General features: G+C 37.2%; 1 protein-coding gene across 1 annotated transcript; it reads right to left on the bottom strand.

Annotated features, from left to right (window-relative positions):
* Nucleotides 1-211: 211 nt before the first annotated feature.
* TUBGCP5 (tubulin gamma complex associated protein 5) lies at nucleotides 212-23,791 on the bottom strand. The gene is made up of 24 exons (XM_054271754.1): nucleotides 23,631-23,791; nucleotides 21,182-21,235; nucleotides 20,990-21,098; nucleotides 18,894-18,990; nucleotides 18,195-18,305; nucleotides 17,561-17,640; nucleotides 16,951-17,086; nucleotides 15,202-15,319; nucleotides 13,682-13,771; nucleotides 12,910-13,003; nucleotides 12,357-12,603; nucleotides 12,050-12,252; nucleotides 11,264-11,379; nucleotides 9,671-9,939; nucleotides 8,590-8,788; nucleotides 7,245-7,433; nucleotides 6,501-6,683; nucleotides 6,154-6,238; nucleotides 5,934-6,054; nucleotides 5,073-5,251; nucleotides 4,215-4,340; nucleotides 3,556-3,644; nucleotides 2,343-2,443; nucleotides 212-1,257 (listed from the first exon to the last, which is right to left on the bottom strand). Exons 1-24 carry the CDS (start codon nucleotides 23,789-23,791, stop codon nucleotides 1,190-1,192), a joined length of 3,225 nt encoding a protein of 1,074 aa, XP_054127729.1. The 3' UTR covers nucleotides 212-1,189.
* Nucleotides 23,792-24,209: the final 418 nt, after the last annotated feature.

Below are 24,209 nucleotides of genomic sequence, written 5' to 3'. Positions count from 1 at the left end.
ATAGCTATAACTTGGAAGAACCTTGAGATCTCCTGTTCAAACACAAGCATTCCACTTTCATATAAAATAATTATTAGTTTACAGCTGAAAAAATAGTATTATAATGAGCCACATAGTCCCAGTAATAACATACTTCATTTACCTTAAAGAAACACCTCTCAAACTTTAAGCTGCTGACTGAATTTCAGCAGAAACACACACAACAGTGAAATTCTAATTATCAAATCTTTTATTTATTCAAAAAATCATTAGGTAAATAGCTATGATTGATTTTCTTTTTTAATGCAGGTGTACTGATGCCACAATTCCAGAGAAACTTTAAAGGGGAGGAGACAGGGCAAGTAATTTCGTGCAGAACAAATTCCACATTTACTTGTCCAGAAATGTACACTTCTGTATCACAACCTTCTGCTTTACAGGAGATCAGCTATTAGATGTAAATGTTTGCTTGCAAGAGGCTCAGAAGAAGGATAAAGGCCAAGTCACATCTGACCAAATTTGAACATCTCAACAATCCAATCATTATAACTAATACATTACACACTTTCATCTTAATCCTACTTAAACTGACCAGAGTTATCACTAAAATTAACAAGCATTTGAACATTTAACATAAAAAATACTGGTATTTTATGTCCTGCTATAATCCATTTTGATAAATTAATCTTGTATTTTTTTACATCACTTTCGTGTAAGTCTTCTTAAAGATTTCTTAAGAACTACTAAGCAAAGAAGATGAATGCTTCTCAGCCTTTTTGCAAAGGAAAAAAAAAGGCCAAAAATTAACTCAACTAACCTTCTAAACACCAAGATTTGAGTCACACCACTCCACACTGCCCTGTGACCTATTCACAGCTGAAAAATTAACGGAAAAAGTAAACCATCAATTACTCATAATTTAAAAAAAACATTCCTTTTTTCAGCATGAAAAATATTTAATGTATTTTCAAGTAAGATTGTTTACATGGAATGAATTTTACACTATACATGTTTTTTGATGTTGAAGCCTATACAAACACTGCCACAACCAACAGACTTAAATACCTGTACATTATTTACATTTTAAAATATTTTACACAGCTCCAAAACATCAGCAACATTTAGCTATATACATTTTAAACTGGAGTGCAAAATGCTTACAGTTCTTTAACACAGGAATTTCAACATAAATCCTGCTATCAGCTCTTCCTTAATTCAGTGAAAGTGGGTGTGAACTTTGTTCCATGCCAGCCATCAGCGACAAAGCTAAAGATTCCACTGTGAAACAAACCATAAAAACATAGTTAGTATTTGCATTTGCAGCACTCTGCAAACATTTATTGCAATATTCAATTCTGTCCTTTAAGAGGATACCGGTTTAAATTGTAATACTTCAGGACTTCAGGAGAGTAAGACATTTTGTAAGTCTCTGACAGCTTAGATAATATTTCACCACACTCATCATCAGCTACCCATTAGTTATTTCACGTGGTAACAACTGGTAAGAAATTAGCTCCTTTGTTTGCAATACTGCCGTACATAAAAATGTTGTGGAGGTTTATATACACCAAGCCATGCTCAAGGATGGTTCTGCAGACAAGCTCTGGTAGATGTGAGTAGCAGTGATGGCAAATATTGCCTGTTTTAAACACAGGTTTTAGGTTGGGAAATGCCTTTAAAATAATCAAGTCCAAACATTAACCTAAGACTGCCCAGTCCACCACTAAATCATATCCTCCTGGCACATCTACAGGTGGTGCAGAAACCCATGAGAACACCCATCTGCATCCCAGCTAACCCTGATGCCCCACAACCTCACTGAGCAGCTGGCCCCCTAACTCAAACTGGCACTGATAAACAATTTAAGCTCATACTAAGTTGTAAGTAGAAGCATAGATATGTCATCCTCTGCTGTTCCTACTGCCAAGGAAATAACAACAGATGGGCAGAGCCAAGAGCCCAGTGCAGTTGCAGCTGAGGCACCATAATGCTAAAATCCTATCTGCTCAAGATATATCACAGCTGTCATTCCCAATAGCAACAAAAAGAATGCTCTTCTATGCCCCCAGAACTTAGTTTCATTAGTTTAGAAAACTGCTTGTCACTTGCTTGGCTACACACCTTCCCCTCATCAAGTAAACAGATAAACTGAAGATAGCTGGCGTGGAAAAGCTTGGCACAAATACTCTAAAAAAATAATGACTTCAACTTAGTAAGAGGTTAAGTCTTGGTGTCCCTCTGTGCATAATTCACAAAATGAGATTATTTAAAATGTGCCAACAAACATTAGAACTGATTAAAACATAAACACATTCCCAGCAAACTTGTGTAAGCTCAGGTATGGAAAAGCCTCATGTACTTACAATGGGGAAAAGAGCCTCGACAGACAGCCTTGTCGAGAATAGTTACAAGAAACATGTGACAGTTTTTAAAATCAGATTCCATCTTCTCTATGGATTCCATCCTAAAAAACAGTTTAACAGAGAATGCTTAACAGACCAACCTCTATGTTATCTTCAAAATATGACCAAATTTCACAGTAAATGACAAAAGTACTCTTTACATAGAATTCTGGCTTGAAGTTACAATACTTCAGTTATGCCTGCACATGCTACTTCTAAAAAACAAAGGCAATTTTGACAGGAACATCTGAGCACCATCACAGGGGCATTAATAATTTCATCATCATTTTAGAAATCTCTGCAGTGACTTGGAGGAGCTGTGTGATTCTAACTGACACCTACCATTCCTACATAGGTTTGTAAGCAAGAGAGCCTTTCCTGGTCCTTACTGCTTTGGAGGTCATTGGGGACCTACAGTCAGTGAAACAGGGACACCCACACTGCTTTACTATCCAGCAATCTCTTGAATTCCACTTTGGACTCTGTCAGCCAACACTCAGCAGTCCAGGGAGAAGACACAGCTCAAAAGTCACTCCCTTTCCTTTTTTCCCCCTCCCAAGAAGATACAGATGACAACAGCTATGACTTTTTCCTGCCATGTTTTTCATGCCAAGAGCACGCAACCACATGCTTTGAGTTTCAGTCTTTATCAACAGCATTCACAAATCATTTCTGACACACTGAATGAGAAAAACACACCAAAAATAGCAACTTCCTAATGTCACAAGAGAGTGGCATCTAAGTTTTAGGTAGCATCTGTGCCAAAGAAAATTAGTCCTGAAAAATATGAAGTAAGCCAGTCCACACCAGCTGGCTTCAGGACCATACATCAACTTCTGAGTGTTTGACAAAGCCTTGGAGACTTGCCCAGCATCATCCATCCTTCAGCAGGCTGCACAAACAGAAGTAGAAAAGGGGAAAGAACTGGCTGCAAAAAGGGATCTGAGGGTGCTGGTCAGTAAGAACTCAACAGGAGTGAGCAGGGAGCATGCCCAGGCAGCCAGGAGGGCAAACCCGATCCTGGGGTGCATCAAACACAGCACAGCCAGATGGACAAAGGAGGTGACTGCCCCACAGCATTGGTGCAGCCTCACCTGGAGGCGCAGTTCTGCTCACAAAATCATACTCAGAGCTCCAAAATTATGACCATGGAGAATTTTAGTTGTGTACTTACTTCCAAGCCCCTAAACCAGCTTGCCAACGGTCTGCAAACATCAGCACTAAATTTAACACTTTCACGATAGCTTCCTTCACAAAGCTCACCTAAAATAATTAAAACACAAGGAGTAAGTCAGATATTCATTGTTAAGCATAATAATTTTCATTATTACACTGCAATACAAAGGCTTCACATGCCATTTAATCTAACCTGTAAAACTATCTCCAAAGTACAATGTGATTCTTCCAAAGTGAAGATGTTTGTATTTGTTCTCCAATTAATTTCCCAGCTGACTACTTGGATGTGGACTTGGCATACACAGTATGGGGGATAAAAGGTGACAAAGCTATCCAGACACCTCTATTTCCTGCCATATCCCTATGCATAATCCTCCTAAAATTAACAAGCCTCACTTAGTCCAAAAACTCCCATCTTCTAGAAACAAACAGTGGTGTAGTACCCAATATAAAGAATTCAATTTTATCCTCTTTCCTTGATAGAATTGAGCTGAGAACAGCAAGGGAAACTGGATCTCAGTGTGAAAAGCTATATACTGCTCAGTATCTATATACTGCTTAGTGTATATATGCTGCAAAACAGACTGCATAATTAGTACACAAGTACTTTCTTGTCCTGATAACTCAGTACATCAAACATACTAATTTTTCACTCACCTTTTCTCTCAGTAAGCAGCGATCATGAATCGTAGAAAGATATCTGTAATGAATCTTTATCAATTGATCTAAGTCTTTGGCTTCTTCTACCTGATGCTGAAACTCCAACCCTGTACTGTGGAGAATCTTAAAAAGAAGACCAAAGTTATTAAATTCAATGCTGTACACAAGTGATTGTGACTCTCTTCCAATATATTTTTAAAGAGCCTGAAATTGCATGATTTATTTGCTCTTCCCTCTCGAATTTTAGGATTAGCCTCCAAATTACCATCAATAACAAAAATTCCAAGCTCTTCTCAGAACTATACAGCAACATTCCTCACAGAAACAGATATATTGCCACTAGACAGGGGCACAATGACTATCCTAAGAGAGGCTGAACTGGAGCATATGCTTGTTTTATTAAAAGTTAAAAAGGCAATAATAGAACAGATATGTATCTACAGGCATTGCCTTTGAATTTGGAAAGTCACGTATACACTGTGTACTGGAGATTTTAGAGAAGAATCCCTCCAACTGAAATACCTGTTGTAATACTTTTATATGCCTAATAGGTCTTAAGTTACAGGTTACAGAAACTTCATCTTACATTACTGTGCTTAAGTCATCTAGAACTGGAAGAAACAGGCAAAAGAGTCAGTAACACCCAAAGATCAATCACATGCATATAGAACTTCTACAGCATTTTTAGAATTACTGATTTAAAATGGTCAAGTTGAAACTGAAACGTGCAGAAAGGACATTATATTTACATTTTGCATTTTGTTTGAGAGGGTTTTTCAGGTTTTAAAGGAAAATGAATACTTCATCTGCAGTTACAAGCTCCTAAGATAAATGAAATTGTGATATAAGACAAACCCTAGTCATGATGTAGTTGTGCAGGCTGTTGACAAAATGCATAAGTTTCACTCTTAAGAGGAACATGCGATGTATTTGTTGTTTTATACATTCTTTTTGTGGTCCAAATGCAGGAAGTGTTTCTTGTTCTAATGAAGTTCCTTTCTTCACCTGTGACTTTTCTGCAGCAGAGACTAATTCTTAAAAAAAAAAAAAAAAAGCAAGAATGTTGTGCTTTTTGGGAAAAGACTTAAAAAGTCACGCCCATAAAGTTTAAACAGTAAAGAACCATATCCTTTTAGGAAGATCATTATTTAGCTGATCTTCAAAATATAGATGAACCCATCAACTTCCTAATTTATATTTCTAAGACATGAAGTCTATATCCACTTTACATGGGACAGGAAGATTATAACACTAACTTGGTGAAGGAAATACTAAAAAAACTTTCTAAATCCCCAACAGTTTACTGTATTTCAACCTCAAATAGAGTATTTTTTTAATCTTGTTTTTGTAAATTGTCTACAAGGTATTATACATGAAAAGGACTATACACAAACATTAGGGTGTGGTAGACAGACTTTCTTTCAACAGCAAAGTCTGTAGAATGAAGTAGCAAGTTTCCAATATAACTAACTAGATTTGAATCAAAGAGACAAAGGGGATGCATGAATGGAGCTGTCCCTGCGGCTGGAAAGAAGTGAAAACATGTCCAGCTTAATACATGCAATTTGTGACACCAAAAGAGATTATTATTTTATAGAATCAATCAAAATTCTAACTAGTTTATACTAACTGCAGAAAGCAGAAGACTAATCATATCCTTAAACCACAAAACAGAATATCTTAATAACAGAAACTTTCATTGATGAAGTATCTTACCATCAAAGCGTAGAACATCTAGACTATACTTGGCCCACTTTATTTGCAGCAAGAGCAGAAAAACTTGATTGTAAATTTTTTGGCATTCTAAGCTTATAACTATATCCACAGGCCAAGGAACCTAGGAGGAGGAGAGGATAATAAAGATAGAAAATGTAAGTCGGTTTCATACAACATTTCAAATCTGTAACTGTAAGAACTGCAGGCATTTTAACCCTACCTTGTAACTCAATGTCAAACCATCTAAGGTGTGGACAGGGAGTTTCTTCTTTGCTGTATCAACACTTTCAAATGATATTGACAACCTATGCAAGGAAACAGATGATGCAATTGGTGAGAATCTGCTTTAGATGAGTAGCTAGTTTCACTAATTTCTATTTATCACTGCTAACCATTAACTGTCTGATTTAATCTGGAGGACTTGGGTAGAAAAGAGAACAGCTCAAAACTTCATTAAAAACATTATTTTAATGAGTACAGAATAATTAGTATTGTGCTGCACAAGCTAAGTACATTAATACAGCTAAGTGTGAAAGAAACATAACTAAAGCATATTTTGCACTTTACCTTGCACTGTCCTCGGGATATCGTTGTCCAACTGCTTCTTGTAGTTGAACATTTAAGAAAGCAACATTCTGCCAAGTTTCCTTTTCTCTAATTTTGTCAAAAATAGATGTATAGAAGTCATACATGGTATCTCCAGCTTCAAGTAGGAAAAAATTTCTCATTGCCTGCAAATATTCTACAAGCCTGAACAGGAGAAACATATAACATTTCCTGAGTCTCATCATACAAGTGAATGCAAAACACAACTGTTACAGAAAAGAAAATCTTAAAAACTCTCCACAGCAAAAACTCAGTATTGAATACAAACATAACAAAGTCTACAGTGAATCATTTGTTTAACAAAGCATTTTTCCCTGTAAGCTTTAACAGCTCCATTAACTTCACCAGAAGCTATCTTACAGGTTAGGTAATTCTCAGAAATAGCAGAGTTTGGAAATCCCGTCCCTCTCTGTGAAATTAATTTAAAATGACAACACTACTAAGAAATACTGTTGGAAATAATATCCCCACCAAACACCCACTGATGAGAAATGACAGCTCTGCTGTTGATTCAACCTAGACCAAGTTTTTGCCCAAGAGTCTATCATGTCAGGTATTATACCTCTTCTCCTTAATGACTTTATAGCTGTTTATCAAACTGGAGTAGAAACACAACAGAGAATTGCTTCTTTTAGGGATGACATACTACTGGAAATAAAAAAAAAAAAAAAACAAAGTTAAGGAAAAAGAAATCTACTTTCTTACCTATAATCCTTCTTTAAAGTTTGCATCAAATTACCACAGCATTCCAAGTATTGCTTGTCTATGTGAGGATAAAGACAAGACCTCAGTGTCAGTTCAAAAGTCTGGCAGGTCACAGATTCTGAGGATCTATCCACACAGACATCCCCACCAGTGAACTTCTCATGAAAGTCACTCTGCTCCAAATACAATCTTCAAAATAAAACAAGATACTTAGGGAAGAAGGCTCATTATTCATACAAGGTATAAAACAATGTCATACTTTCAAGGATTTTAATCAATTGGGTCCTTTGCAGGGGTAATAAAAGTTGATTATAAGCAGAGCATGTATCCAGTCTATAAAGTGCTCCATCACACTGTTTGTGTATCACCAGACATGAGAGTATCACAGAGGACAGCATTCTACAATCACATACTTGCTTAAGGCACACTCCTGAAAAACATATTATCTATACTATTATATGATGGGAAGAAAGTGTCTGTGTTACACATTTGGCAAGTTTAACTGTTTTTACAAAGAAAGCATCAAATTATTGTAATATTCTTTAAAAAGCTAGTTGCCAGTTGCAACCACTCTAAGAGGAAGTCCAGCTCATAGCAGCTATTGCCTGGATAGACTAAATGAGCTAGATATTGAATTAATGTAGCAATTTTGACAACTAGAATAGTCCCAATATACAAGGGAATCCAAGTCCTATCTATGATTTCTTTAAAACAAGTTCCTCCTTTTTTACTGTCAGTTTTAAAACATGTAAATACCCCATTAGTATTTAGTAAAAACATAAAAAGCTATTTTCTTATTTGTAATCACATAATAAGATTTTCAGAGTTTATCCTTCCTGCTGACTTCCAACACATTTATACTCTCTATAGGACTTCCCTCACTATGAAGAATGAAGAATTTTTATGCAAGTGACATGAATTTTGGAAGGCTTTTACAGTTAAATGATTTAAGCACGGCAAAACTGAAGCTGCATTCTTCTAAGAATATACTTGGTGCAAATCAAAGACATCGTGTACAAACACCAAGGAAACTCATTGAAAAGTTCAGATTTTACAATGGCATTCACTATTAAACCATTTATTTGCTAAAAGCCTGCTATGATACAGACTACCCCAATTTTCTAAGCTACCAACTGCAGGTAGCATATTATTCACTGATTTTAATTGTTTTTCTTTAACCATGCACAAGCAGAGTGTCCATTTAGCTTCTGTCACTGATTGTTGGTGCTTGCCTTTATTGTGAACTTGCTTGTTTCAGTAGCAGCAGCAATGAAAATGTGATCTACCAAATGTCACCAGGCTGAATATTGCTTTCAACAACACAGCAGGAGGATCATTCATTTACCTGGCAAAATTAATAGCCAGCAGTGGGTCATGGACATCATCCAGTTCCAAATGTCTTTCTGCTATGGACTGCATCTTTATCAGGCTCTGCTTTGTGGCCTGCTGCTCTGTAATAATGTCTGGGACAGACTCCTCCCCGTGCCGCAAGCGAGACTGCACCGATTCCAGGAACAGCGTATACAAACTCTTCCTTTCAGCATCTGAATCGGGCAGCACATTGCACAAAACATCATCTCAACTGAAAGAACTCCACAGTCCAACATTCACAAGCTAACTTTTAAAATGCTACATTTAGACCACTATTCAGAAAACAAAATACCTTCAAATACATGTTAAAAAATATAGGAGTAGCCCAATGTCTAACATGAGGCATATGTTCAAATGCACTGCAGGATAAGTATCTGAAATATGAAATATTTTTGGGATTGTTAAAGAACTTCCTACTTCAGGTGCAAAGGCAATTAACTTTTAGCACCTGACAATCTTTCAGAATGTACTGAAGTGAGTCTCCAAAATAATTTAACTACCTCTATTTTTAAACATGAAGAAGCAGCAAAATGAAAAAAATTATTCTGCTTCCTTAAAAAAAAAGGCAAAAAACCCCCCAAACCCAACATTAGCTATAATGTTGTATTATGTTTTACAATCACTCAGGATGAATATCTTAGATATCCAAACATCTTTCATCTACTTATGAGTAAGCTTTAAAAAAAAAAATTTACATGCTATCTTAGATTACTCAACCACTGAGTAATGGAAAACAATTATTTATTAAAAACCACCAATTTTACTATTAGAACATACAAGCTGATTTTGTCTCATAACAAAAAAAAAAAAGAAAAGAAGTTTGAGAAAAATTTGAAGCAATAAAAAGAACATGGAATTCTCAATTTTATTCACTTTGCTCTTATCACTTGCTTGCATTGGAAGAGTGTTTTCCATCAGACCTGAAGTTACCCACCACAATATTGGCATTCCACAGAGTATTATATTATTCTAAAGCCAGGGGAAGCCCATTTCCAAAAATACACCCATATTGTTAGACAGCCTAAGGCTCAAGGGTGTGCAAACTGACATCTCACCTCTTGATGCAGCCTGCTGTGGAGAACCGTCTTTGCATTGAAGGTTCTTCAACAGCTGCATGGATTTTCCAGCCATAATAATTTGCTTTAGCACAGGTTTTAGAAAAGAAACCATTGTGTGTTGTCTGCTTGAAGGGGCCTGATCACTGCCAGAACTGGCACTGGCATTATCACTCATCTTCTCTTCATTCTCTGTCTTTTCTGACACACTATATAACGTGTAGGTAGCATACCAAAAATCTCTGTGATTAACTGGAACATTTTTGTTTCTGCAAAGAAATAAAAAGCTCTTGAGTATTTTCCTTTCCAAAAGGAAACTTCACTACTAGAGGATATGTATCCTCTTTTTTCTGTGCTTTGCCTTTCTCTTAGAACAGTCACGAAGCATTTTCAAAACCGTATAAAATCAGCTCATCCCTATTTGCAAACTATCTAGGAAAAGGATAAACAACTAGCTCACGGGAGATAAAACAACTGTACAAACAAATAAACCCCAACAGCAAGTCAAGTAGAGCAATTATAATTAAATTTGTCCAGGATGTTAGCTATTCACAGTGGCATGCATCCTTAGTGTCAAAATGATGAGGGACTGACTCGCTGGCTTATTTAAAACCTCAAACTGAAGTAACTACTGCTAGGAAAGCTGAAAAATTCTAGAGTAGGTGAAACTCAATTTGTAGTTCACTTTGGATTCTTTTGTTGTTTTACATCACATACTCAGTTTGGTCTTTAAAGTCAGATGCAAAAACCTGAATTAGAAAATTAAAATTAGGTAATTAAAATTAAGCATAAATGTAAGTTAAGATCAGCTTTGTTGGCAGCACTGAAAACACAATTATAGAACCAGAAAAAGAGGACATAACAAGGATGCTAAGGATCTCTGCTACTAAGGAATTATTACAATAGTACTGCTAGACCTGTCATCTTACTTCATGCTCACCTCAACATGTGTTAACAGACACAGGTTCAATTAAGTTTGGCAGATAGGAAAAAATGGATTTGTAATTACAAGCCAGAACTTTAATTTGTATATTCACTTTCCACTCCAAGCTGTCAAAAAAAGGGACCAACAAAATGTAGCATAGCAAAAGAACAAAAATTAACAGCTCAAGTAATGTTTAGGATATGCACGTGTAATTTAAGACACCATATTAACTTTACCACAAGTCAGAAGCAATGAGTATTTTAATTCCAAATAGCATTTAATTCATAACAACTTAAGATTAATAGAAGAATTTAAAAGTAAATTTTGTAATTTTTGCAAGTGTCTTGGGTTTGAAAAATGGTTAATTGCTTTTAAAAAAAGTCAGTACACTCCTACTAATGAGCCAGCCTGCTCATTATTTACTATAGATGGAAAAAACCCCAAAATACTGGATTTCTACTCTACAACAATATGTGGTAGAGATCTGTATCTATGTAATTTCCCTAATGGGAAGTATGAGACAAGTTATGATTAAGTATGATTAAGAAATCATTTCTTAAGCAAAATTACAAATGTGAAAACCTGCTTTTACTGTTACCCTTTACCCTAGGTTCTACAACAGGTTTACTTGCACAGCATTATGTGTGTCTAGTATTAAGCATCCCTACCTCTGAATAATAAATTCCTTTGCAGGATCAAACAAATTACCATGGACTATCCACTCATCCACTGTCTGTAAGTATGGCCTCACAGTTTCAACCCAGAGAGAGAACAAAAGGGATACCTGAATTCAAAGGAAAAAAGAAAAAAAACTGGCTGAGTGTTTTTATACCAAACATTGAAAGCAACATGGTGAAGCCAAATCTCTTAATTGTGTAATCAGTTTCTAACATATACACAACTACACTAAAGAATTTTAAAGATAAAACATTAAAATAAAAATTGCAGCTTTTTCTTTTTTTAATGGAAGCCTATATTATTCATGGTTCCCTTTGTTACTCTTGTAATCACAAATCCAAACAGCATCTTTTCACCCTAACATCTCTGAAGCAGCAAGGGATAGTCATAAAACACTATGTGGTTTCATAACATCAAAATCAGGAAAACAAAGGGCTACAATGACATCAACTACATTTTCAATAGTATAATCAAGTTACTGTAAAAATCCAAACCCCCACATTTCAGCATCAACTGAATCATGCAGCTGTAGAAATAGGAGGGAAAGCTATTCCAAAGTTCCCTCTTTCAAAACAGCTTCCTGGCCCCTGATTTTCCAGAGTCCTTCCCCTCGGTCCTCCAAAAACACTGCTCTTGATCCTCGCAAAAATCCATTTTTGTCCAAGTTGAGTGAACTCATGCCAAAAAACAATAATGCATTAGTTACTAAATCTAGTAACTAATGTAGTTATTTCTAGTGTGCTGTTCTATTAAGGAAGGAATTCTTTTTCCCCTACCGTTTGCTCAGATGCCTCTCCAACACTGTCATATTCCAGAATAGCTTTGTAGAGGGTGTTAAGCAGATGAGATGCTCGTACAACATTTCTAGTGTCAGGTGGCACTTCTGCTACTCCTGTGCTGAACACCTTGTGAAGCACCTTCAGCTGGGCCAGTCTGGGAGACAACTTATCTATTACTATAGAAAGTGTGACTGTTTTATCTGGAAATAAAAGAAAAAACCCAAGATGCATGAAATAACATTAAATTTTGTCACTATTAATTATTTGTTTATCTCCCTCATGTAAAACTTCCCTTGCACTGTACCTTTGTTGATTATACATTTTTCAATTTCAGTAAGTTCTTCTTTAAAGCTAATGAAATATTTATACAAAGCCCACATAAAAGCTTGGTAGGTTCTGAATGGGGCTTCAGTAGTCTTCTTTGGAGTGGAAACTGTTCCATGCATTATGCTTTCTGGGCTGTGTCCCATCACTTCATCAATAAACTTCTGTAGTCTAAATACAACTTGACCATATGCTGCTATCTGCTCCAATACAGATCTCAGGCAATTCTAAAAAAAAAAACAAACTACCTTTAAGAATAATCTAACAAAAAGTGTATTTCATAAATTGAGTTACAATATTATTTTTATAAATTAAAATACTATAAAATTCTGTAATTGCTATTGCTTCATCACATTCTCAGATACAGGAAAAGCCCATTAATTTTATTAAGCCAGATGCTCCAATTTAGATGAAACACAATTGTAGAAATATGCAGCAAAATTGTAGAAATTTCCACAAGCACTTTAATTTCCTATTCCCACAAATTACAACTTTCTAATGACATATTCCTCTGAGATTCAGTAACAACTTACATGGGTTAAATGGGTTACAATAATATCATTCCGCACAGTCACTTTTCCATCGTTCAGCTGAAATATAAAAAGCTTTTTCACTCCTGAAAGTAGCCTTGAAAAGAAACAAAAAGAGTAGTAATTTTCTCCCTTAATGGACTTATACGTAATTAATAAAAGAACTAGCTCTCCCTTGCCTAAAAGTTTATTTTCTTTGAGTAACAGGAGACCTCAGATCAAGTATGGTGCTATTGGTACTGTAAGAACAAAAACAATTAAGCACTGGCATGAAGTAAATATTTCCAAAAGTTTCTTTCCAGTTGAGATGATTTCCAGCTATAGGATGACTCAGCCTGCTTTCTAAAACTGGACACTGTTTTATAAATCTACAGGGACGAGATAAGAACAAATAGGTTCTTTTTAACAATTAGACTTTTAATAATCAATGCCAAAAAAAGTAGCAAGCTACCTTCTTCTTCATGAATCACAGAATGGAAAGGACCTTAAAGATCATCTAGTTCCAGCCTTTAGGCCATGAAGTGACCCCCCTCTCACCAGACCAGGTTGCTCAGAGCTGCACCCAACCTGCCAGGGATGGGGCATCCACAACTTCTCTGGACAACCTGCTCCAGTGCCTCAAATGTGGATGGTTAACAATACATGCAGCATCTTTACTGTCAGAAACAGTGTAAATTAAAATGGGACATCTTCAGACATCTTCAAAGATAGCCCTCTGATCTACTTGAGAGAAACACTAAAAGTTAAAATGCAAGCTTTGTGATGCTGCACTTACCAAAGAGTTTCTCGTATAACCTGAGTTTCTGTGACCAGCGTCCTCTCTTCTGGCACGTACAAAGGATCACTGGTGTACAAATGGTGGTCCCTTAAAAAACAGGAAAGTAAAACAATTTAATGGCTGAAATAAAAGCTGAATCACCTGAAAGTAAGAATGAAGCAATAATCTTCAGGCTTAGTTTTGCTCTGCTCACATCTGAACAGATTCAATGTGCATAGGGACATTTTAAGTATTTCAAAAAGCACAGTTTATTTTCATATTGCTAAGCAAGATACTGTGAAAACACCCAAATATAATCTCATCTTACAAAGACAAGAAATTAAGTAGCAAATGCCTGAAGTATTGTATATCCACTATTGTAGGGGCAGGGGCAGGAGGGGGAGGGACATTGTAGGTTTGGTTTTTTGTTTTTTTTTTTTTTAATTATTCAGTTATTTCGATTCAGTTATTTCTCATTCAATGCTGTGAAGTCTTATCCTTACTTTCTAGAAAAAATACTAAGCTAAAAAGTAAAATACCAGTTTCTCTAACCCATAAAAGAAAATTCTCTCTTTAACTCACAAATTTACTTAAGAAGCCGAAACTTTCATAGCCACCTGAGAATTTTCTCTTATGATCCTGCCTTATGCAATTCTTTGTAAACCTTCCTCAGTACCTTTTCATATTTTAGCAAAGTATATTAGAATTTAGAATGATTATTTACATTTTCAGTATTTTTACTCATCAGTATCATCAGCGGAAAAAGTTATGCAATCAGTCAAAATCACAAAGTTCAAATTAAGTAATACTAGTTATATACCATACATATATGTAAAACATACATCTCCTAACAACACTGCAGCAGAAGCAGAGTTGCTTAATTGATGTTACCCATTTTCTAATATTCATTGCAAATTGTGGTTCATAGCTGGCTAGACAAGCACCTTATACTCAAAAAACTCCTTCATTAAAAAATTCATTAAATTAAGAAAACCAAGGGCAAAGCTAATGACCTTCATTACTGACACATCAAAATTTGGGACAGAAAAGAATTAGACTCCCCTTTATTTTTAATTCTCATTTTCTTTCCAAGACCATGGCAGATTATGGTAAAATACTATTTTAAGTTCCTTCCCCACACAAAAATTATGTTTAACTTTGTAAGGGAGGCACGAAAAGCGTTTTAAAAATTGAAACATTAGGGGACTCCTCACTTCCAGGACCACTTACAACCCACCTATATTAGGTCCTCAGAGACTTTCATAAGGGTCAAGCCAAACAAAATTCAAGTAAGATTCACATCTTGGAAAAATGAAACACCCCTCTCTGACATGAGAAACTTAATAAAAACTAAATAAAAGGATAAGAATCTATTAATAGAAAAAGCAGCTAAATTGTTCATCTTATTAATTTGCACCCCTTTAATTCTGTTCTTAAGTGAATTGTCATAGCCATAGTATCTCTTAAAGAGGCTTAAGAAAGTCAGTATTTAGCATTGTATGCCAGGAAGGAACATGTAAGTGATATTGTGTTCTCACCAGACTGCAGCCAGGTTGGAATGCAAGTGCAAACTATGTGAAAAGCGAGGAGCCCTTCCTGTCCAGTACTGAGGCACCACGTGCTGCTCCAGCCAGCTGCGGGCGTCAGGCTCAGCGACTGAGAAAACACAGCACAGGCAGCAAGGTGCTTTTATTTGTGCAGGAAATGCTTACAAAACACAGGAAAAAGTTATTAATAAGCCTATTCACTCAGCTGCAGAATCACAGATCTTTTCAAATGAATTACCATTTACAACCATTTACACTTTACTGCACTGGGAATTTAATACCACTGTGCACAAACTAATTGAGACAGAAATGCCACATTTCCCAAATGTTGCAAAAGTCCTACAAAATAAGCTCTGCTCAGTGCTGGTAAGGCCTCACCTGGGTACTGTGAGCTGTTTTGGGTGCCACAAAATAATAAAGAGCTGTAAGAGAGTGTCCAAAGGAGGCCTACAAAGACAGCGACAGCCCTAGAGGGGAAGCCACATGAGGAGCAGCTGTGGTCAACTGGTCTGTTCAGCCTGGAGAAGAGGACACTGAGGGGAGACCTCACCGTGGTCCACAGCTTCCTCATGAGGGAAAGTGCAGGAACAGACACTGATCTCTTCTCTCTGGTGACCAGTGACAGGCCCTGAGGTGATGGCCTGAAGCTGTGTCAGAGGATGTTTAGGTTGGATATTAGGAAAAGGTTCTTCACCTAGAGGGCAGTTGCACACTGGGACAGGCTCCCCAGGGAAGTGGTGACAGCACCAGCCTGACAGAGTTCAAGAGATGTTTGGACAACACTCTTAGGCACATGGTGTGACTCCTGGGGGTGATCCTGTGCAGGACCAGGAGCTGGACTTTGATGATCCTTGAGGGCTCCTTCCAGCTTAGGACATATGATTCTTTAAGCTTGAAGATTTACATGGTTTCCAATTTTTTCTCAAAAAATGCTTCTGTCTCAGGCAATTCTCAAATGCTATATATAAAAACAGGCTGACTTAAAAAATAAACTGCCAGATGTCATCAACTTTATCACTACACTCCTTTTTATTAGACATTTAGTACATTACCTAAAACAGTTTTTTCTAAAATGTGAACAGGAAATTTTCTACAATTGCCAACAGGACTTTGCCTAATCCCAGTTAGACAGCTACTGCTCATATAATATATACTATGCAGTTGTCATGTGCCAAGTAAACTGTACCCCACAATATTTTATGAAAAAGAATACAGCTACATTTAATACTCCCTGAAGGTATTCAAAAGAAAGCTACTAGTGTTTTAACTAAATAAACCCTTTTTTTTCAGAAACATTTAATACCTGCAAATGAGCCAACTATTTCTGTTGGAAAATAAATTTTGTTTCAGATTTCTGATACTGAAAAATTCACATTCTATCCATACAATAGAATGTAAATTTATGTATTGTAATGTAAATTTATGTGTTGTAATGTAAATCCATTCTATCCATACAACATGCTACACTAACTCTAAGTTTTCATTTCTATATTGGAATATTCATGTAAATTTCCACAGGAATGAACAGAATTCTTCCCCATTGGCAGTAACAGAAACCAGATCAAACTTTCCATATTGTTTCTTTACTGTAAAAAAAATTACTAATGAACAGTAACATGCATCTTATATTAAAATTATAGATCTGTAACACGATACCTCAATAAAGTATAAAAAAAAATAAGCTGTATTGCCTTGCTAAATTTTAGTATGTATATTAGAAAAATTACAGCTTATTCTAACCTTTCCAGGAAGCATTAGGTACTGTCTTCTTATTTGGATCTTGGTCTTCTAAAGGTGTCCTGTCTACTTGAATACCTGAGTCCTCCCTGCTCAAGGGCTGAGTGTCCTCTTCCTCTTCACTTTCTCCAGACAAATCCTAGGAGGACAAAGCCCAGGACACCTCAGTACAACATAGCAGACACATCTATAATCAGCTCCTATTCAAGCCAAACATTAACTATTCTTTTTTACACTATAAAGTAAATTCAGGACACTAGGACTAACATAACTGTCTAACAATGATTTAAGTTATACACAACATTAATAACCAGCAAATGAGAGATCTGGAAAAGATCACAGAACTGCAGCAAGCTCTGATTAGGTGGAAGCAAGGGTCAGCAGAAGCAGACAGTTTAATTGCAGGACTAAGTCAAAACACTGTGAAAAACAAAAGTATTTGGATTACTGTTACTCTGCTTGGGTCTGTCTTATTTCATGGTATTGAGCAGAGTACTGGGGAATCCTGCAAGAATCAGCATGCAGAGCATACAAACTAGGACAACTCAATCAGGTCTCTAATACACTTCAAACCACTTTATACATTGGGGTTTTACCTTAACAAATTACTTACTGGTGTATCTACGCCAAGGCCAAAGTAAATTTCTTCTCCTTCCATCAAATACTTTGCCCAATCAAATTCTTCTTCCTTTTCTAAGAAAAATATAAATATAAAAATAGTCAATACCACATAACTCTTTCTTTTCCTCTAGAAACACTTCTGAAGTTAAAATTATCTTGACAGTCTATAGCTAAAACAAAAGACATTCCCTTTCAGTTAAGGTTACACCACTGTTCCATTAACAAGGTTATACACTTTCAACATGACATAAATTGTGACATTTCAACCATGTATATCCCTTACTAATTCTCAACTTTATTGCTTATACACTCAAAATATGCAACACAGTGTGCCATCAGCACATTTAACTATATTATGTTACCCTACCCTACACTTCAATCCTGGAAAAACATGCAAGAATGCAGCACACCACTTATTGTGACTAGGAAGTCCCATTTAGCTCAATGGAAACATTCTAAATGCATAATTTAAATATGCACAAGGATCCCAGACTGTAAACAACATAAACCAAGAACTGTTTTACTGTCCAAAAAGACACCACATAACCATGATGTGATGTGTGATACTTTCAAAGTAACAATCACACTTACAACATATGATATCTTAAACATGAAGCTTACTCAACTGTAATTAGTGTTGTTTGAGATAACTTCTTCATATTCACATTCCTGGAATGGGCTGAAAGTGCATTCAAAACACCGCCGAGGGAATGTGCAGAGATCATTCAAAAAGGAATCTTGAGATGCAAGATTTTCTTTAGGTTAGTCTGAAATATTCTTCTTTCAGTCTATCATACAACACTGAAAACAAATGGGGGATGGTATCCACTCAAGCACAAGCCTCATTCTCAGGCACTGAGTGAAAAAATCCTACTTTAGAAAGCAGGCAGCTGGGATCTCCCTCTGGAAACCTTCAAATGTATCTCCCTTTCCTTGATTATGTAGGAAACGTAGGAATTTACATCACCAAAACTTTTTCAAGAGATATAATATTGAGGTGCAAGACAGAGACTCAGGACAGAAATCCACTGTCTCTCTTTGAGCATGTAAGCACTGCTGAACAGGTGGAGAAGTTTATTTGTGATAGTGGTACAAGTCAAAGAGAGTTCCCAAGGTACTTCAGTGGCTGGAAAACTTAAGTGATGCAACATAAACAGGGGTAGGAAAGACTTGCAAGCTATTTAAAATGTATAAATTATAAAGACAACCAATAAAGCAAGGTGAAGTGAAGGAGATAATAAAATGGAAAGGAAAAATGCCCTTCTTATCAGATTGCATTGCAGATTCTATCTTTCATTAGCCATATAAACATCTTGCAAACTTACCCACTTCTTTGACTCTTGGTTTCTCCACATAGGTGGTGTTGGATGGTGAATCAGACAAACACAACAGAAGAGACAGTATGGAATAGTGTGTATCCGTCTTTAAAACACATCAGAAAAAAAGCAAATCTGTAAGTGCTCTAAAAGATTTTGCTTAGTAACAAAGTCAGCATATTATCTGCAGGAATGCTCCCCATTAGCTCCCATTCCCCAGTCCTGAATTACAAAAATAACATCTGCAACATGTCATTGAATGTTACCCATTTTCTTCTGCCTATTAATTAGCCAATCAGTACACAAATCCTTCAAAAGCAGCCACAGCATACCCTGCCTCTTACTGAGCCAATAATCAGAGAATATGGAAAAGATGCAAGTACTATGAAAGTAAGAAGTCACCTCAGGACAAGGGAAAATGGACAACCACATAAACGTGCAGGAACTGGAAGGACACAGGTAACAGGCCTGCAGGAAAGCAAGTCTTAGCTTTCCTTTTCATATGGCAAATTATTTCAAACAGAGGCTAAAATAAAGTTAGCTAAAATCACTACATTTTAATATCATGTTCACATTATCTTCTCAGGTCTGAAAATCTACACAAATCATTAAGGATGAAGCTTTAACTCAAATATTGCAGCTGTGAAGCAGAGGCCTTCAATCAGGTTAGAATGCTGTGCCAAAACTGGTATGGTCCAGAGATATGCATTATTGTTCATTCCCTAAAATCCCCTAAAATCTATTTACCAATGCACAACCATTTTTCAGTATAAAAAGATTTTTCTTTGGCCTCATTGTAACTTTACAAAGATCTTCAGCCACCATTTCACATCAACACATTCTGCTGTCTAAATCCTTATACACGTTGACACATTCATAAACACATAATACTGTTTTGGAATGAGTTCTAGTTGCATTTTAGAAAAAATTATTCAAATTCCTGAAAAAGCAGCATGATACTCACCTACTATACAAGGATTAGAACATCTTCCTACTGAACATTACTGATTTTGTCAAAGAAAACCAGTAGGTCACTGACAGAATCTCTTGTGTGAACTGGTGTTCCACTTACCAGTCATAGAAACCAATAAATACTCAATCTTCCCAGTTATGTCACTGCTAAAAACTAAATGCCATTTAACTTCCCAAATATGAGATTAATCTATGTCCAGCCATACCCCAGTTGAATTTTTAAAAAGAAAAGGAAATTTTTAAAAATCTAAGAATAATTGGAATATTCAAGTATTAAGGTCTTGCTTGGGTGTTTGGTTTGGCTGGTTTCAATTTCATTCAAATCTCAAAACAAGCCCTATTAAAGATACATTTTCAAAAATCTAGAGACTACAGTACAGTAACTGAATATGTGTAAGCTATTAAAGGCTCCTGAGTTTTCCCCACAAATAGAAAGGAACCTAGAACATCCAAAGAAAGAAAAACGTCAGTTCAATGAGAAGTAAAATCAGACTGCAGCTCAGAACACACAGCTCTATTAAAGAACACCATTATATGGAGCACCACCTCTTAAATCAGAAGCTTAAATCTACCAACAGGATAAACTTTTCAAGATCCAATTCATTATTACACTGCAACACTGGAAAGAAAACTGAGACAACTTCTGCCATATCCATCCACTCCATTTCCTAAACTGATTTGATACAAAGTGTATCAATGGTGAAACACACCCAGTCTCAATATGGAAGCTACAGAACAGGAGCACTCCAACTGAAAACCCTAAAACCAAAGCACACAGATGGATTACTTAAGGTAAAAAAATTTGGCAAAGAACAAGAAATGCTCAGTTCATTGTTGTTTTAGTACAGACAGGAATCCAGATTCACCTAGACTCCAGCTGCAGCATTTGTACAATGCTGACCCTAAAACACCTGCTCTGCAATGAGATCGCGTACTTTAAGTCATGAAACTCCACGTGCTGAAACCCTGAGAAGACAAATTTTCATTTCTGGAAATCCATGACCTGAACAGCAACTCCAAAGCCCACCACTAAGTCACCTGAAATTCCCAACTCTTTACAAACGAAGCTCCCATTGCCAGTGTAAATGCAAGAGGGATGGAAAAAAAGAACAAGGAAATTGCAATGTACATACCTTTGTTTCTTCAGTACTTGGGAGTGGCAAGTTCAGAAATTTTTCTGTTAGTCTTTTCCAGCTTGCAGCTTTTCCAAGGTCAGAATGAATTACCAATTTTTCATGTATTCTAATAACATAAATAGTATCAAAAAGGCTTTTAAAAACATATCTATAACCAATGCATTATCAATATATAGACATAAAACTTACCCTTCAATTGTTCTCTCTACTTTATGACTGTTCACATCAAGAAAACGATGAAATCTGTGTAAGAAATCTGTATTAGAATATGTTTAAAAGGAAGCTAAAGAAGAAAATAAAGCTGATTTACATACATGAAGACAACATTACTAGTTTAACAGTGCACACAGTTCAGCAACAGCATTAAGCATAAAAAAAATTAAATTTTGACATTAGCTCAAGAAAGATTAAATATAATTGGCCTGAAAAGAAGAAAAAGAAGAAAAACATCTAACCAGCACTCTAAGCTGAATGGAAAATTACCACTGTACCAGCAAACTAAGCAATTAAAGTATGCTGTCTGATAAGTCAAGTAGAGCAAGGAGATCAAGAACTGTGTTGTCAAAGGCATTGATGTCAAATGCACACAATTATTTGGGACCTGCATCACAGGCATAGGCAAAACAAACACCCACATGGGAAGGCCTCTAAACCCAAAAGAAGCTCCATTTTATAAAGGGTAAGAGAGTGTCTAAGTGAAAAGAGAGCTTGATATAAAATAAAGACAGAGATACCAACAAAGGTATGTGTATATATATGTATGTATGTAAAGGGACAAAACAAGAACTTGTGAAAGGTAAAATGGACTTTGGAGGCTAAATTAGGCTATGAACAGGTTGTTTAGATACAGAGAATTAAAAAACAGGGGAAAAGATGTGACAGCACTGAGCACAAGGTCAAGACACTTTATATGCCCTCAAAACCAAACCAATGTTTCCAGCAACAGGTGACAGAAATGAAAACTGCTGAATCCCAACCATGAGCAACAGTTAAGCTAAATAGACTGAAATTCAAAAGACAATATGAAATCACCTCAATGGCAAAGTAATGAACTCTAAAGCAGTTAACAAGGATTTTTAGTAAGAAGCACTGCAGGATGAAGATAGGCCCATGTTAATGAAAAGAAAAAAAAACTTTGTTAACTATACATGTTAGTCTGATTTCAATTGTGTATAGGGATTTGGCATAAGAGCATGATAAAATATAGCTCTAAGTAGATGGCATTTAGGTTTAAGAAAATATCTAATTTATTACAGCACATAAGCTTACATAGGAAATCATTCATTCAAAATAGTGGTAAGTGTAAGAACTGGAAGATTTAAAATATCACACTGAAAAGACAATAAAATTCAAACCAAGAACCTGTCCTGAAAAGAAAAATTAAGCTGCAGGAAAATTATTAGTGACAATTCTTTAGTCTGTTTCTCAAAGCTTTAATTAATGACTAACATACATGCAAAAATAAAAGGATCTTTTTTTTTAGGCAAGTTGGGAGCATCATGGATAGAAGAAGACTTGAGCACTCATGGAAATAAATAGGTGGATCCAAAACCAACAGCACAGAAACATCACAAAATCTAACAATACAAATCACAGGTTTCACAAACTTGAAACTAAGGAGAATTTCTGCTACAACCTAAGGTCTCACTGTTTGCAAATGTAATACAAATGTCAGGCTGATCTTCGATGCACATTCCTTGGACAACAATTCTGGCATGAAGAAAAGCTTCTTCTTTCCAGTCTTCCCTGTCAAAAGTTTCTTGATCACTTTGCATCACCATCTTTGTTTTCCTGACACGTAAAAAATCCAAATAAAACCCCAACAATTCCCCAATCTAAAAGAGCACACAGCTACACAAGCACATAGCTGACCAAAACTGAAGGTGGGATTTGCATATTAAAATAATTTTATTTGAGTCTACTAGTAGTTTGCATTAACCAATGCAATGGTACTGCTTCCCCAAAAAAGCATTTATTCAGCATGAAAAATGTAAAGTAGCATTGATTTTACATGGATTAGCCACTAGCTGCATACAGTTTCAAAGGGGGAGCAGTTAGTGATAGTAAGTGTAATTGGAAATTCATCGTGTAAGAGCTTCACAGCTTTCACAGAACATTCTGAGCTGGAAGGGACCCACAAGGATCACTGAGTCCAACCCAAGCGGGCAGAACAGACTGGAACGATAACTGTGATAACTGAAAACTGTGCGTCAAACTTGAGCAAGGGCATTTTAGGTGGCCGTCTAAAAGGCTACTATGTATTACAAATTAATAAAGACGATATTTCTGACAAGCCCAAATGACACCAAACGCGTTCTTTTCCTGCAGAGTGACAACCTTTCACACAAGCAGCACGGCATTCTCAGCCAGAAGGTTTATCTCAATTTGGCAGAGTCCTCCTCACTTGCTCTTTATACACAACCATAATGTATCTATCTCCCTCCAACAAAGCTCCGGGCGGCTAAATGGACATGCTGAAAACCCCTAAAACACGAAGATCCAAACGTGACGGAGCAGCAGTCATTGATCCTGCGGCAGAGACTCGCACACGGCGCCCGGCGCTCCCCCAGACCGGGCTCAGGGCGGGCCCGTCCCACACCCCGCGGCAGGCACCGGGACCCTCCACGCTCCCGCTGACCTGAAGTGGGACCAGGCGAAATTGAGCGCCGCCTGGAAGCGCTCTCCGCCCAGCTCCTCCTCGGGCAGGCTGGTCACGCAGCGCACCAGGGCGCGGACGGCGCGGTCCTGCTCCTGCTCGAAGCGGCCGCGGGGGCCGGGCGAGGCGGGCGGTGCCGCCATGGCCGGCGGCGGGGCAGGGACACCGGGGCAGGGACACCGGGGCGGCCCGGCGGCGCGCACCGAGCCGCTGCCGCCGCTTCCCGCCCTCCTCTCGCGAGACTTCCTGCGCCGCGCATGCGCGTGGCCGAGGGGCGGGAGCTCAGTGCTTCCCGGTGCGCGGGAGGCCGGGGCGTGAGGGGCCCGGCGGGAGCGGGAGCTGTGGGATACTTTGGCACCCCCCGGTCACGGAAATGACTCCTGTCTCCCGAGACATCCCCATAATCACCCGGGATCAGTAATTACTGATTGATCACAGAATCAGTTCGGTTGGAAGAGCCTTCTGAGATGACCGAGCCCAAGCTATGAGCAAACGCCACCATGTCCATAGACCATGGCACTAAGTGCCGTGTCCAACCTTGCCTTAAATGCCTCCAGGATG

Source organism: Melozone crissalis, unplaced genomic scaffold (assembly GCF_028551555.1).
Source record: "Melozone crissalis strain CALT ecotype California unplaced genomic scaffold, PUWL_Pcris_2 ptg000013l_1, whole genome shotgun sequence".
Classification (NCBI taxonomy): domain Eukaryota; kingdom Metazoa; phylum Chordata; class Aves; order Passeriformes; family Passerellidae; genus Melozone; species Melozone crissalis.
This window is presented reverse-complemented; position numbering and strand designations above follow the sequence as displayed.

Excerpts from the sequence above, each read along its gene's own strand:
- TUBGCP5 (XM_054271754.1), bottom strand. The coding sequence starts at position 23,791 with ATGGCGGCACCGCCCGCCTCGCCCGGCCCCCGCGGCCGCTTCGAGCAG. Across the intron at positions 13,004-13,681 it reads GTTATACGAGAAACTCTTTG|GCTACTTTCAGGAGTGAAAA; the intron begins GTAAGTGCAGCA and ends TTTCTTTTCAAG. Across the intron at positions 8,789-9,670 it reads ACAGCAGGCTGCATCAAGAG|ATGCTGAAAGGAAGAGTTTG; the intron begins GTGAGATGTCAG and ends TGCCCGATTCAG.